The sequence below is a fragment of the Odontomachus brunneus genome, unplaced genomic scaffold, assembly GCF_010583005.1.
Source record: "Odontomachus brunneus isolate Ranch 3 - 2012 unplaced genomic scaffold, Obru_v1 Obru_scaffold_264, whole genome shotgun sequence".
NCBI classification, from domain to species: Eukaryota; Metazoa; Arthropoda; class Insecta; order Hymenoptera; family Formicidae; genus Odontomachus; species Odontomachus brunneus.
In genome coordinates, this window is record NW_022639714.1 from 335,887 (window position 1) to 352,270 (window position 16,384).

The window sequence follows — 16,384 nt, forward strand, 5'->3', positions numbered from 1 at the left end:
ATATATATATATATGTATGTATTATATATATATATATATATATTGTATTATATATATATAATACATATATATATATATATATATATATATATATATAAATCGCAAAAATATTCTCTGTCTCCTCTTTATCTATTTTTTCCTTTGTACATATTTTACTTTTATGTATGTAAAACTTATTTAGTTTTTTAAGTATTTGTAAAAGCAAATTTATCTTTTTGGATAGGCATGGAGACTGGGTTCAGTTTCGTATTGCAACAGACACTAGAGATCAGCTCAAAAGAGCTACAGAGATATTGTTATTGCCAGAATCTTTCACTGTGTCAGGGGAAAGACGAGAGCAAGGTATTATCGCCGCTCTTAAGGACGGATTTGGCTTTATTCGTTGTGTAGACCGAGATGCGAGACTTTTCTTTCACTTTAACGAGGTTCTCGATGTTGATAGAGAAATTAGTGTAGGGGATGAAGTTGAATTTACAATCGTACAAGTAAGTATATTTGGACGTGATATTTAGCGGTATTTTTAAGTATTATTGCATTTTGTATTGTTCTGTATCCATTACTCTCTCTTTTTTTCCTGTAAGGACCCTTCATCATCATTCTCGAATAATCGACAAAGTGCTATTAGGCTGAAACATTTGCCAGCTGGTACCGTACAATTTGAAACTATTATAGAAACGGATATATTAGGTACTGTAATACAAGACACAAGTTCAGTTGAACCTGGCCTCATTGGTTATGGCCAACAGAAGAGCATTATTTTCTTCTCTAAAGATTGCGATCCTAAAAATATTCCAAAATTGAATGATAAGGTAAATTTATACAAAATTATTATACGTGATAGTTTATATGCTTTTGTTCTAAAGAAGGCATTTTTTTTGTATATTTTTCTACAAATACGCGATTTGCAGGTGATGTTCAGTATCTGTCAAGTAAAACGAAATAAAGAACTTGTTGCTGTTGACATATTTTTAATAAACGCTGCTGGTGAGAAAATTCAAAATACAAACAAAAAATCAAACGGACAAGTTTGTCAAGGTTTTATTGCTGCTCTTAAGGACGGATTTGGCTTTATTGAGACAGTAAATCACGATAAAGAAATATTTTTCCACTACAGGTGAGAATCGTACTTTTGTATCATGACTTTTATAAGAACGATACATATATATGTATATGTATATTAAGAGCTTTTGAATAATTACATATATGATTGTCTAGAATAAGCAATTGCTTAAAATGTTATTTATAAGCGGTTATGCATACTTATCTGTTTATCAATACTTTTCTATACAATGCGAATAATGACATTCGATTAATATTTTATTCGCAGTAACTTCGAGGGAGATGCTAGTACGTTGGAATTGGGAGCCGATATTGAATGTACAATCAGTAGTTCTGGCAATGGAAGAGGTTCTGGAGGTTGCGTAGCCGCCGATCATGTTAAACTGGTGCCTCGTGGAAGTATTCCCAGGCCGACACCAGTCAGCGAAGTGCTCGGTGGCACTGTTATAAGACCGTTGCGAAGCGCGAATCCCGAGCAGACCGAGTACGCCGGCCTGATAAAGATCAATCCCACTAATGAGGACGAGGAGCCGCAGGAATATGAATTTGGGATCATGGGATTATCCAACAAACGGGAATTGTTACAGGCTGGCGATCCCGTGCAACTTCAGGTGGATTCAGCCGGTCATGCGTGTAATATCGTAGCTGTGAGGATAAAAAGAAGAGCAACTGTAGACGCAGTAAGGGGCCCATTCGGCTTCCTCGCCTATGAAGTCGATGAGGGTAAGAAGTTATTCTTCCACATAAGCGAGGTTCGAGATCATGCCACGTTGCAACCGGGGGACTCGGTGGAATTTGCCATAGTTACAAATCAACGCACGGGCAAGTCTTCGGCATGCAACGTGACTCGATTAAGGTAAGCTAATGTTGAGATAGCACAATGACACATTCTCATAGCATATCGTATGAAAAGTGAGAGAAAAATGTTATATAAACGTAGGCTACACAATATTTAATTGAAGAAAGAGTATAACACGCATAGGATAGATTGATAATATTTATTTGATTCGAGTCGGGCTCAGTACTTAACCCCTCGAGTGTATATGTATTATATGTGTACAGAAAAAGTACGTACCACCAATGTGTAATGTATATATACATATATGTACATCTTAAAAAAAAAACTGATTTATCCTTTTGCGATTTGTAAAGCTATCTTACAGTTTTTGAGGTCTCTGAATCCGAATATATCAGAATCTGAAAATTTAAAATGGTAGATCCAATATGGCGGATCAAAAGTTGGAAAAATAATTGGATTTTTATAAAAATGATTATACTAAGGTTTTCGAGGTCGCTGAATACAAATATGATATTTGAATTTCAAAATTCAAAATGGCAGATCCAATATGGCGGATAAAAAGTTGGAAAAATAATTGGATTTTTATAAAAATAATTGTACTAAGGTTTTCGAGATCGCTGAATACAAATATGATATCTGAATTTTAAAATTCAAAATGACGGATCCAATACGGTGGATAAAATTTTGAAAAAATAGTTGGATTGTTTTGGAGATTCCTACATGGGAAGTAGCGCATAGATGATTGTCGTTGTATTTTTTCAAATTTCCGCCATATTGGAACCGCCGTTTTGAATTTTGAAAATCTGATATCATATTCGAATTCAACGATCTTGAAAACTTTAATACTAAAATCGTAGCGAAAATGTAAGAAACTTTTTTTTACACTATGGTGGTACGGAAGTCTCATTTTTGCTACACAGTCAAGGGGTTAAAATCATCGGAAGTGGTCAACGTAAATTTGAAGTATTCCCTATAACGTTTTGACGTAGATACGTTCCGATATTCAGTGCTCCAGTATCGAAAATCTATAATTTATACTGCATATACTATAGACTGACCGTAAATATCGGATGTAGCTATAATGTATAATATACAATTTTATCTGGGAATTTTTTATCCTTAACAGTGACGCGGTCCAGCAGCGACCAGAGCGTCTGATAAGCCGACTGCGTACTATATCTATGGAAGATACGGGCCCAAAATTGACCGTAGTTAGGCAACCGAAAGGGCCCGATGGCACGCGCGGCTTTACCCAGGAAAGATGCCAGCACACTCCCGGTGCCATAGTGGAATAATGCGCCATGAGACGGGGTTATCGATTATCCAAATTGTAATCTACATTATTTGTTTTTAGTCCGTACACTTCGATACCGAGATTATTATTATAAGCATGATCGTAAACGTTTGCCAAATTCAGACTAATGTGACAACAATAATTATAATGATAATAATCAGTGAAACTGAATGGTGATCGAGGGCCGGAAGAGATTATAAAAGAAAAGGAAAAAAAAAAGAAAAAAAAATTAAAAAAAGAACAACGACTCATTTTATCATGTCATAAAGGGAGAAAACGAACAGGAAGGCAGTTTGTTTAATCTTCAAATATAACGTTAGGATTTACTCCAGTATGCCCTCTTTGATTAATTTTTTGCATCTTCATGAATTTGCAGCTAAACTAGCCTATTCGTATGTTACTTTTCTGAAATAATAAATAGTTTGTAGGAATCGTCGAAATTTTTCATTAGTATACTTCTTTGATAGAAATTCGATCGATAATGTCAATTTATTCTGTTCAAAATACAGAACGCAGAATGCAGAAATAGATCCCAGGTTATGTAGAAGTTTGGACCGCTGACAACCTGCCTGTTTGTATGTTCTAATGACGACGTCCTGTTTGTCTTTATAAAAAAAAAAAAGAACAAAAAAATATACGTACACGTTGATACACAACTTTTATTTATATGATTTCCTTTGAACTACTTGTTTTACCTTATGTACACATAATGCGTAATATGAATTTACGATATTTAAATAACAGAGAAAAAAGAAATGAGATTATATGCAAACGCAGGTGTTAACATGCGCGATATTGATCATTAGCGAAGTCGAGGCGGAAGAGTTTGCGCTACAGAGCGTTCGCTGAAATTGGCTAAATAATTATTTTATCGTTATTAGAGCGGTGCGTTCTGTTACATTTAATTATGATGCTGAGTCCACTCCGTTGAAGGTCACGTCTATAAATTTGTAAAAAAGAAAAGGTGAAAAAAAAAGATTACAACTGGCCAACTATGTTTGTCCTAGATAATATATTATATATAAATATATATGTACATGTCGTTAAGTTCCTGATGCAGTCTCGTGTTGTCGAAATCAAATTAGTATTACGGATTCTGTGGACGCGCAACGCGGCATGAAAATTACGAAAAGAAAAAGAGGAGAAAAAACAAATTACCTATGTAAAGAGCAAATGGTTCACGTTTTATAAGTTTTGCCATTTGTGAACGATAAGTGAAGTACACGTGGCATTATCGTAGAGGTATATGAGAGAGGTAAACGTAAAATAACGTAAAGTACATAACACAAGCACGATACAAACTAAGCGCTTGTTCCAAAAAAAGAAAAGGAAAAATCTCATGGATTCAACACATCATGTGCATACATATTGTAAAATTATTGATGAATAAACAGTGGAAGCATCGAAATATATCTATACTACTTTCTACGAAATCTTGAAGTTACCGGGACTGTTTTTAAACGTTCCATTCGTCGTTGTGTACTACCTACATCGATTCGCGAGAGACGTTTCAAGTACAAATAATCATGCTACCTTCTGAGACGCGATTCTGTAAAGAAGATGAAGCGGGGAGATGAAGCGGCGTACACCATCTGTTTTAACATTTATTATGTATGTACAAAGATGTGTAAATATGTTTTGTGAAGTGCGTTTCTTTCCCTTTTGTACGTATGTATCATATTAAAACGAATTCGACCAGACGAGAGACAAAGAAATACCAGAGTTAGATCACGATGCACTCGTATGGGAACTGCCCTTGGAATTGTGGATTGTCTGCCTTCGGACAAGCTGTAACATACAATCGCTTGCGTGAATTTTTTTCTTTCTGCTCTCTCCTCTACGTTATCGTGAGAGCGTTTCGCTGAAGCTCGAGAAAAAAAGGAAAGTGCGACGACTTCGGTGTTAGATAAATATACGTTTTTATCCTCTGTCGAAAGATGTCCGCTTACTAAACCTATGCTGTTGTCAACGGAGAAGATTATACTAACGTATTTCGCAGTAAGTGCCATAGAATCCGGTTCCTTCGCAGCGGCATTTAAATCCGGGCTCCGACGATATTTGGGAACACGAGCCCTCGTTCTGACAAGGCTTTGATCGTGAGCACAAGTCGCTACGTCTACCTGCAACGAGAGGAGTGCATGTGTAAAAATTATGTTCTCAGTAGAGAGAGATATTGATATGATTTCGTTGAGCTCGGATTTTGATATTGCAAAGCGATAATGTTGGAAAAATTTTCTTAAAATAAGAATTTGTATTATAGAACTCTCTGATTTATAATCATACTAAATATTGCGGGAAGATAATCATGATTATTTTAAATATAATTATTATTATCAGCTCGCAATAAATAATCGTAATCATCAATCTGTGTCATTATTATTGGTCAAGTTTATTATTGATTTATTCTTCTTAAGGAGACGTTCTCGTTTGGATAGGAGATCTTTATTCTTATGAATTTAAAAAAAAAAATATATAAGGATATCAATATAGAGTTTTTTTATCATACTATTTCTATCATACTATACTATCACTGTATTAAGTATAGAAAATTACTTAAAAAGAAAATTCTGTTTAATTTTTTGAGTAAAGCAGATGTAGCCTCTATTAGTGGATAATATTACAGTTTGTGTAATAGTTCGAACCAAAAATTTTGAAAACTATCAAATTAGCTGGAACCTAAATTTTCTTTGGAAAATTTTCAAAGAATTAGTTTTTTTCCTAGGACATAAATAAAAAAAGAAAAAGAGAGGGAGAATAACTTATAGCTTTGAAGTGCTGTTATTCTGTTAAATTTCGACTTTCATATAACAAAGGCTTATCCTTCAGCAAATTTAATATAGTTTTCTTGTATCATTTGTGTTTCAGACTATTATAGGAATAGTAATTTCGTCCAGCAGTTAGAAGCGTCCAGTGACACTGTGCTCAACGCAAAACTGAGCGACGAAATTTCAATTCTTTTTAATAAAAAAATAATTTTTTGTGCTTAAAACAATAAATAATATAGTAAAAACTATATACTGATATCTTTATTAGCTTTTTTGAAAAAAAATTCGTAAAAATCTATTTTTTAGCTATCTAAGCCAGAACCTTCCCTTAAGTTCATTCGTAATGTAAGAAAACGTGATATTTGATACAAGATACATTTGATACTTCTTTCAAAATTGATCTCGTCGTATTTAGTATCGATCTTTGCTGTTGTTTTAATTAAAATTACTCGAATCAATTAAAACAATGAATTGGAACAAATATTTTTTTCAACGAATACGTTGAAACTATAATGAGAGTTCTTTTTCTTTTAAGAGAAAACAGACTTATATACATATTACAAGCGTGTTAATTGTTTCACAGGTTGATGGAATCGAATAGTATTGAGCGTCGTTTGTTACCCTTCAACGCTAACTTGCAGTCGTCGTTGTTGTTGTATCTGTACTCGGATTTGCAGCCGTAGCCGCAGCTGCATTGCGCATTGTAGATGCGACATCCGTATCGCATTTGATCCAGCTCACACCCCTCCGATGATATGATTGCTGGCAAAAAGGAGTTTAGCGTTAATCAAGCTGCATCGACGAAGTCGCGACGTTTGAGTCATTTGAACGAGAAAATGGTAACAAAAGTTTTAATAATTACATTAAAAAAGTGGAAAATTATACAAGATATCTGTGCGGGATAACTTTTCCGATGAGCCGAAAGAAATATAAAAAATAAAAATGGAAAAAAGGGGCCAGGTGCTGGAAAGTTACGCGCGGAATAGAAAAAGATGTATTTTCTTATAATAAAGTAAGATTACACACACATAGAGGGGAGAGAAAGCGGAAGAGATTCGTACATTATAATTTTATTTTATTGTAATGCAAGAAATCACATCTAGGGTTGAGAAAGTTAATCTTTCTTATACTAGTAAAAGTTAATAGTCCTTAAATTAACTTAGTTTAAATTAAAAGTTACTTAAACAGATACTACCTCAGTTAAAAGTTATCATAAAATTAATTTATTAAAGTTAAAAGTTAATTATGTAAAGCACTATATATGTTTTTGCATAATTAACTTTTCGAAAATTATATTTTAATCAAATATTATATTTGTGAATTATTAATGAAAAGGTAGAAAAAAAATCCGATTGCTTTGTACTCAGAATTCCATACGAGAAAAGAACACTCTGATGTTCAGAGAGAACAAAAGTTCTTCCGTCATTATTTTTATTCTTCTTATTCTACATTGTTAGCAGGTCGCAATGATTTAAGTATTAATAGGGGGGATTATTTTAACTTAAAAAAATTAATGAGTTAAAGTTAATGTATCTTAAAGTAATTAGTTGCAGTTGAAAGTTGACTCGTTTAAGATCAACTAAACTCAGTTGAAAGTTATTAACATCTCAACGTTTCAATTTTTAATATTTTAACTGATTAACTAGTTATTATTCAACCTCGGTCATATCTTTCTCTATATTCCGCGTATAACTTTCCAGCGCTCAGCTCTCACAGGCCCTTTTCTCCACTTTTCTTCTTGATTGTTAATCTCTCAGAGCCTTGGAAGAGATATCGATTTTTCAGCAACAACAGAATAACAAGTCCGACGACGTGTGACTCTGTTCATTATCTAATTGCGTCTCTATTAATAGACAGCCGCTCCAACGCGCACCTACTATCGAGATAATTAATAGACGCCTGTGTCCGCGTTCTATATTCATTAATTGTTCGCATTATTTTTAGGTGAACGTACCAGCAGCAGGAGTATCTACCGCCAGTAGAAATATCTACGGTTTATTTACCTCGGAGGAGATAGCGACGCGCTAGGGCGGGCAAATGTTTGCGCCGGATGCGGCCGGCTGCACTTCCCACTTGTCCAGATTGATAAATGTTTCCAGAGTGATAGAGGATAACCCGGGCGCGTGGGCTGATCGACTTTTAGATCCGTTTTATCCGCGCTCCAGCGAAGCGCGATAAAATGTACGCATCTCGGCTCTCTCGTTCTGGAGATCGTGACTATGCCGCGGCAGTGTTTCACTAATAATCCTCGTGTTTTCAAGCCGACGCGACGTGACGCCTTGATTCATTCAACGGTAATTACTAATCACGGTCCGTCGTAAACGCGTAATTAGAAAGGCGGGCGTGTGTGGGACCGTTCATCATTGAGAGCGTTATTCATTATCGGTGCGACGCGTTTATCGTTTGATTACTCGAAAAGTGTGCGTGAAGTGAGAATGCGCCTCTCGTACGCATGTATCGTTGTTATTCACTCTATGAGAGATTAATTTTTCTTAGAGAGCTATAATAGTTTTAAGAAATATGTTACATTTACGTACTGAAGACTGTTTACTTTTTATGTGTGATAGAAAGAAAAGAGAAAGGGAGGAACTCTCTTGGATTAAAGTATCAGAAAACTGTATGTGCATTTCAAAATTATTATCTGAAGGAAAGGAGTAAAAATAGAAGAGAAGCCGAGTATTATCTACAGTCCGTCTAACAAGAGCGTGGCCGGCATAATTTCTAAAGTATCTTCCACAGAATGAACGAAGATACACATCTACTAATATTCGTGCTAGCAAACGCGAATTTCTTTTCTTTACGTGTTTTTCGAGCAGTAGAGGTGAGTGATCATAGAGTCTTACCGTAGAATCTCTTCATTGTGTTCGCCATGTCAAGCTATGAGCATGTAGATAACTTCGAAAACTTTCACAGGATACATCTATATTTTTTCTTGAATCTCGCTTGTCTAAGCAACAACATTCATCACAAATTCTTTACTTGGACAGATTATTTTCCTACGATGCGTTGCAAATAATTTCATTTTGTTGTTTGGTTCTTGTGTTTACGCATTACTTATAATGAGTTTGACAGATTTAAGTTAACAATACTGAGAATAAAGCTTTGCCGGTCGCGCTCTTGTTGGAGTGTGAATTACAATTTTGTTGAGTAAAAAATACTTTAGATTTATTCTAGGGAAATTATTAATTTCTGATCCTTTCAGATTTAATAATTAAACAGAATATTAACTGTGCCTTTCGGGTAGATCTATCTATACAAGGTCTTTTAGAAGCTTTAAGAGAATATTTTACTTATTATAACCCTTACAATTCGGGTTAGAATGAAATCGCAAATAATTTAATCGATTGATGAAATTGATTGCTAGTCTGTGTATAATCAATCATATCAAAGTTTGATTAATAATTAATTTCATTAAAGTTTGATTAATAGTAAATAATAATTAAATTAATTTCACAACTAAAAAATAAAAAAAAAACAGGTAAATAAGAGCCAATAATAAAGTATTTTGGAGCTAATATTTAATAGTCATGTAAATACGATACATATACGTTTCGGCCTCGTTTGGAGCCATCTTCAGTAAGAAATATTAACATTGAACGCTATCTAAATATTTTTGTATTAAGCGCACGATAAGAAAGAAATATGTCGCGTCAATAAGTGTAAGAAGATTTATTTTAAATGTTAGGGGAATCGATGCAATTATTTATATTTATACATGACAACTTATCAATTTCAATTATCGATTTGCCGATTATTTTGATCAAAGGAAACATTAATCGATTAATTCGCAAACTCAACATTGATTAGAATTTAAAAGTAATAAATGATAACCGAACCCAGGAAGCCGTTACAGTGGCTCGGTAAAGAAGGTCATCTTTTTTTATCAATCTACTGTTTGATGTATGAAGTAATTCTAATCCAAAGACGTGATAAAAGTCCCAAAAAACCCCAAAAAACTACCCAGATTGTAAGAACGTTAAGAACGAGAAGTAGCAAGGAAAACCAGATGACTTCGGGCCAAAAAAATTGCCAAAATAATTCGGCTACCTGACGCGTGGAAGTTGCGATGAGTCGTACCTATCGTTAAGAGCAGCAGAGCAGCCGACAGCGTCAGTCTCATGATGTTCCACGATGACGAGGCGATGGAAACGTCGAGGAAAAAGAGCAGAGTCCCGCGGCGAGAGAGTATTGTGGCGATAATCCGCGGATAAGCGTCAACGAGCGGAGGAGCTCAAAGGGGAGAGATCGTCGACCGCTCGGCCAGCGGCCTGCTGCTGAGGCTTTCGTCGCTCGGTGCGAATGTCAAAGGTCGGCCGGCTGACAGGGGATACCGGGGTCAGCGCGGTCTCTGGACGGGGGCCGCGCTGCAACCTGAACAGTCTGAGCGTCGTCGTTTGTCAGGGACGATGCAGAGCTGGCCCAGAGCCGTGGACGTGAACCAACCGTATCCGCCGACTCGTGGCGGCTGACTGAACGCCACCGATTAGGCGCGATTGCGTGGAAGTCGCCCTCCGAGAAACAGCGCGTGGGGTGCTGCAGCTCTCGGCGGCCGTCGACTCACGATGTGGTGCCCTGAGAGGGATACAGCTTACAGGCAGCGAACGCCTTACGATTCTTTCTTGGCTCATCGGTCGCATTTATATTTTATCAGCGATTATCAGCGTGAGCTACGACGGGAAATCGTAGCTTTGATTATTCTTGTAAAAGTTGTCCTTTTGTCTCGCATCTTATATGAGTAGAAATTCCGATCGAATTTCGCGACTATGTTGCGATTAGATTCGATTCCCGCTTCGATTCCCGCTTTTCGAATACACGTTGAAATACTTAACGTATATCCGTTTAGAAACGCCTGATGGAGATTGTTTCGATATAACTAAACGTTTAATCCTTTAAACGAATTCTGCAATCCGTATTTGACAGCACGAATAATTATTTACACGACTACGACTAGTGTTGCAAAGGAAAGAAGCATGCACGCGATGTGATGTCTCTGCTGCTTGTCTTTCTTGTCTCGCACGATTGCCACAAAAGATCAGTGAGACTCTTGTTTCTGTTTAAAGATATATAAACAATTGAATAAGCGGAATCAAAGTTAAACGAATACACGTTTCCAAAAGTGTAATCGTGATTACTTTATTATACGTATCTATGAACGTATGCTAGATATACGTTTAAACGTGTAATGGAGTTCTAGTTGTGATTGAGAGTTATGCACGTTTGGGCTCGCTAAATTGCTGTCCTTGGCCACATATGGGGCTTTACCAATCATTTTTCTGAACAAGCCATATGGTCGACAGACCAGTGGGAATTTTAGGAATTTCCTACTGTTTAGAGATTCAGTCTCGCTCCGTTTTTTGTTTGTTGCACAGATCACGAAAGAAATGGCATACCATGATAGTGATTGAATCTTTATCAATTGACTTGTTAAAAAAAGCTGTAAAGAAACTATCAATTACAAGTTTTCCGATGCACTTATCGATAATTTCGACAGATAGCGCAACTTTTTGAATTGTACTTTTTGTGGTTCGTGCAAATGTAATGATAAAAAATAATATAACAAAGTAAGAACAAGACTTTTCGCATATGCAATTACGATATGCATTAACCATGTCGAGTGTATATACGGTATTGTTTTCTTTATTAATAAATGATTGGCATATCGATCGAGCGAGTCTTAAAATAACGGATTTAACGGCATATCGTAGTAACGTGCTATCGCCTTCCAGAATTCGATAACATTTGACATTAGCGACTCTAAATCCGGAAATCGTTGAAATGTATATGCATACGTATGTGATGGAAATGAACCTTTAACACTTACTGTTCCAAACGTAAAGAAATAAAGTGCAATGAAATTTTTATGGGCTCAAGTTCGTTATGTCAAGGCGTACATCGTGTACAATCGAAAGCATTGATAAAAGTATGAGACTACGAGCTAAGGAGACAAAAAGAAAACGCTCGCGCGTAAAATTTATTAATTAAAATAATAATTTATTAAGGCAAATTTTTCTTCTTTTGGACGGATTACATGAATCTTAAGGCATTTTGCTTTACCTACTACCACTATATTATCTAAATAGTATTTGCGTACTATTAGTAAATACTTTACAGCCTTAACATGAGATATCGAATTGATAAGGAAGCATTGACGTCACCTTAATACAATATATCAAATACTTTGCATTTAATTTCTCTTACTGCTCTTTTTTACTTCCGCGCGCTATTTAAGGATTAACTTTTTATTCTGTCATTCGTGCGCTTTCGTTAATAATTCGTCGGAAGTAATTCATATTCTGGAAGAAAGACGTAATAAAATTAGAGATTAGTGATTTCGTCCCGTTTGACGAGTTCGCTTATAAGTACTGTTAGTACCTTACATGAATGTTTGATCGTGTTGTTCGTGGATCATCGTCGCTCTTCGGGACTGAACCAGTCCAGGCTGTCTATTGTACAATTCCCTAACCAGACTGTCCTTCTCCTGCTCAAGTAGCGCTATCCGTTGGCTCTTTTTGCTAACTTCCTGTTTTGGCGTTGCATCGAGTAAGGTAGATCAGATTAATTGCCCCGACGATTTTTCTATTATATATCATTACTGTTACATATTACCTCAGTTAATCTATGATTTTGTTGTTTAAGCCTCGACAACATATCTTGTTGCAATTGAGCCGAAGTCGGGGTGCTCAGGAAAGCGAGATTCATGTGAAGAGGAAGTCCTCCGCGTTCCCAGCTGCTTATCAAGGCAGCCAGATGTCGATTCACTTCCAGGACTCGTGCACGTTGCAATTCCAAGCGTTCCTGCTGCGCTTCCGTCCATTGCTCCTGCGAGAAACAGATCATACATACAATTGCGTACACAGATGAAGTTTTGAAAAATCTAAAGAGTAAAAGATCTACGTTCTATTCTGTATTTAAACTGCGTTTAAAACTTTGACCTTCTTAAGGCTCCTGGTCCCTTACATTGCCTATCTCTTTTTAATGATGTCAGAAGCGAGAAAATGCATGCTAAAAATTCTTGCGAAATACGTTGAAATAAAAATATATATCCATAAAGTATACTTACAATCGATTAAATTTATAAGATATTCCCTTTGGTCTATCAAATTACAATAATTTATTATAAATTAATCTGAATGCGAAGAAATAGGTTAAGAAGATAAAGAATATGTTATGTTAATTTATGACAAATTATTGATTATTAAAGCAAAAAAGGAATGCACGGAATATTTATTTAATTGATTGCAAGTGTCATTTTACAGATATATCTTTTTATTTCAACGTATTTCGCAAGAATTTTTAGCATGCATTTCCTCGTTTCTGACGTCATTAAAAAGAGATAGACAATGCGAGAGGCCAGGAGCATTAATCACGAGATAAGCAAATAACATCTTTCTATTTTTAAGAATAAATAGTATTTTACGTACCACGTGAGAACCCATTCGTCCGAGATGTTTAATCTTCTCTTGTGTTGCGGAGATCTGCTTCAAGTACCATTCTCTAGCTTTATCGACAGCAGCTAGACCTTGAAGCAATACGTCTTTCTCCTGTTCAATCTGCTTCATTCTCTTCATCTGAAAGCGTTAGATATCACAGACATGTTTTCTTTAATATCGTTAAAAATGCAGGCTTCCCAACTATGTAATTTACACCGGATCAAAACTAATAAAAACCATGAAGTATACGCTTCTTATTTATAAGATACATGTTAGTGTTAATGCTTTTTTCAGGATTGGGCGTTTACATGTAAATTATGATATTCTGCGTCTATGCTAGAAGACAACTATAAATGTTGTTTAAAGAATATATAGCTTGCTCGAAAACTTATAAAAGTTTTACTTATAAAAGTTACTTAAAAAAAGTTCATATTTTTGTTTAACCTGACATAAAATAAAGACATAAAGAATTCTAAGATAAATTTATAAATATTGTTTTCTAAACAAGTTAGAGTCCACAGAATCCTCTGGTTTTTATATTCTTTTCTTTTAAATTAAATCTACTGATCCGTCGTATAATAAAATGAACATCTCATGCAATTTACTTTTTTAAACATTATATTTGTAATTAATGTGATGATGCACAATGCGGAGGAAACCGGCGACCCAACAGCGGCGGCTGAAGGAGGTTTATGAAGTGGATGAAAAATCAACTTGGCACGAGCTTTCCAATGCCAGGAGAAGCATTACAACCTCAGGTGGCAGGATTGGAGGCCAAAAGTTAACGACATAGTTTGGAAACGAGAATATCCATTATCGAGCAAAGCAAAAGCGTTCAACGCAAAGCTAATACCAAGATACAGCGGACCGTTGACTATACAATGTATCATATCGCCGGTTGTTGTCGACTTGAAAGACAAAAACGGTCGATGATATCAGCATATACACATCCCAGATTCAAAACCGAGGAACAACAACATCGAGGACGACAACAATGACCCCAGACTCACGAACATAAGCATGTATAAACAGGACAACCAGCACGAGCCAGGCACTCTCACCGCGACACTGAGCGAGGAGAACAGAATGTCAGAACAGATACACGACATCAGAGGAGTCCGCATCCTCTGGACAAACGCAGAACTGTCTTCGGAAGACGAGGAGACTACGGAGGCACCGTCACCGCCGACACCAACGCCGGCATCAACACCGCCGATGAAACCACCGACAGAGACATCGCCGGTCCCGAGACCGCTGCCGAACATCGGGCCACTGAGACCGCCGTCGATCGGGATATTGTCATCAAGAAGGGCCAAGTCTAAGAAGTCCGATGCTGTAAAGGCTGTTTTACGTTCGGCTCCGCTGTTCCTACCATCTGGATGCCGAAGACATACCGCCGGGATAAAAAAAACCGGCCAAGTAGCACCGTCACCAGTTCCAACACAACTGCCGAAACCGATCATACAACCGGTGCCGCTTTGTACTGCTCGTCAACCTATAATCGGCCCATTGCCACCGCCGATACGGGTGGAGTTAGAACCGGGTTTGTACGCGGACATACCGCATTTCGCGGTCCACATTTCCCGCCGCTACCGTGTGCGGATGCCGCAGGGACGCTGGGTACTCCGTTTCAACCATAACGGCAGCCTGAGAACAGTCCGACGCCTCCCTGATGCTACCTCCCTGCCACAGCAAGGGGAGTAATGTGACGATGCACAACAGCATCGTCACGTAACCGGCCCGACCGACCACCAGTCGGGCCGTTAACCGGCGCTATGCGCCACCTAAACGCCGCAAAGCCCCAAGAGTCGCGTAAACAAGCAGGCGACGACAACGGCTGCGTCGGGGAGACGCTATTTAGCGCTCTGGGCGTCCTCTGTCCTTGTTCAACTTTCAGGAACAAACAAGGACAGAGCACACTCATAGCGCTAAATAGCGTCTCCCCGGACGCAGCCAACACAGTCGCCGTCACGCGTAAATCGATTACGCGGACACGCGTGTACAATTACTCATAAATATTTACGATTTCATGTAATTTACGAGTGATTTACAAATGATTGTATGATATTGCATACAATTTTATTTATAAATCTACTCATAAATTCTTACGAATTTTACGAGGACAAGTTACGAGACTTACGATTCTGTTTAGAATTGCAGTATTAAGCTTTAAGCCTGAAACCTTAACAAATTGATCAATCACTGCCAGTTATTTTCCTTGTATTTGACTGATTAGTCAATTTCTTACAGCTTGAGGCTTAAAGCTTAAGTTTTATGGCTTAAGTTCTCATTGTAGACCCCGCTTTACATAGCGTTCGCGCTAAACGCTTCGTCCACCGTCTTGCCAGCCGCGGCCTACCGAAATTATGATCCGGTTGCTGGTGCCGTCTCATATTGAACCTTTGAAACAAATTCATTTTGCTCTGTATTTGGGAATAAAAATAAACTACTTCTTTCTTTATTTTTATCTCGAGTGTCCTGTCATTTTTTGAACCTGGGCCCTGATTCTCGAAAAAATATCGCATACGACATTTAGTGGAGAGCTATAGTATACGTAACATGAACTATAGCTTTTCACTAAATGTCGTATGCGATATATTTTCGAAAATAGGGACTCGGACTCTGGTGAGCGAAAAATCCTGCGACATACCCAACAACCGACACGCGGAGTTCGATTGTTACAAATATTTAGATATACCAACTGTCTCGTAATTTAATTACTCTTTTTTTGTATATATATTTTAATACAATCTACAATATTCTACGTAGTTTATATTGTTTATATGAAAAAAGATTGTGTACAAGACAAAAATACCAATGCCTGGATACATATTTAATCTTGGACATTCCATTGTTTTGGTCTTTAAATATGAATATTTAACATAGAATTGAACATACATATACATTTAATATATGTATATATATTCTCTATATTGAAACTTTAAATATTTTTATTTAAGAATCAAAGCAATAAAATTATCTAGGATTATATATATATATATATATATATATATATATATATATATATATATATATA

General features: G+C 36.7%; 3 protein-coding genes across 4 annotated transcripts in view; 1 reads left to right on the plus strand and 2 right to left on the minus strand.

The window, feature by feature from the left end:
* The window catches only part of LOC116852984 (cold shock domain-containing protein E1), an 8,199-nt gene extending 4,391 nt beyond the window's left edge, over positions 1-3,808 (plus strand). The window contains exons 7-11 of the mRNA XM_032833805.1: positions 224-485; positions 582-809; positions 909-1,114; positions 1,328-1,915; positions 2,985-3,808. Coding sequence (XP_032689696.1) covers positions 224-485; positions 582-809; positions 909-1,114; positions 1,328-1,915; positions 2,985-3,153 — 1,453 coding nt within the window. The 3' untranslated portion in view covers positions 3,154-3,808. The remainder of the gene's footprint in view (positions 1-223; positions 486-581; positions 810-908; positions 1,115-1,327; positions 1,916-2,984) is intronic.
* Positions 3,809-4,743: 935 nt separating this feature from the next.
* On the minus strand, positions 4,744-10,405 carry LOC116852978 (multiple epidermal growth factor-like domains protein 6). Its single transcript, XM_032833789.1, has 4 exons — positions 9,995-10,405; positions 6,539-6,679; positions 5,141-5,272; positions 4,744-4,940 (listed from the first exon to the last, which is right to left on the minus strand). Exons 1-4 carry the CDS (start codon positions 10,035-10,037, stop codon positions 4,876-4,878), a joined length of 381 nt encoding a protein of 126 aa, XP_032689680.1. The 5' UTR covers positions 10,038-10,405; the 3' UTR covers positions 4,744-4,875.
* Positions 10,406-11,882: 1,477 nt separating this feature from the next.
* The window catches only part of LOC116852977 (suppressor APC domain-containing protein 2), a 6,653-nt gene continuing 2,151 nt past the window's right edge, over positions 11,883-16,384 (minus strand). The window contains exons 2-5 of one of the 2 annotated variants that reach the window (XM_032833788.1): positions 13,339-13,485; positions 12,524-12,736; positions 12,290-12,437; positions 11,883-12,210 (exon numbers count right to left, since the gene is read on the minus strand). In XM_032833788.1, coding sequence (XP_032689679.1) covers positions 12,291-12,437; positions 12,524-12,736; positions 13,339-13,485 — 507 coding nt within the window. In that variant the 3' untranslated portion in view covers positions 11,883-12,210; position 12,290. The remainder of the gene's footprint in view (positions 12,211-12,289; positions 12,438-12,523; positions 12,737-13,338; positions 13,486-16,384) is intronic. The other variant, XM_032833786.1, reaches the window with a different exon arrangement.

Coding starts and splice junctions, on each gene's coding strand:
- LOC116852978 (XM_032833789.1), bottom strand. CDS start 10,037: ATGAGACTGACGCTGTCGGCTGCTCTGCTGCTCTTAACGATAG. Junction 5,273..6,538: donor CTGCAAGTTAGCGTTGAAGG/GTAACAAACGAC, acceptor CTCTCGTTGCAG/GTAGACGTAGCGACTTGTGC. Junction 4,941..5,140: donor TGGCACTTACTGCGAAATAC/GTTAGTATAATC, acceptor TGTATGTTACAG/CTTGTCCGAAGGCAGACAAT.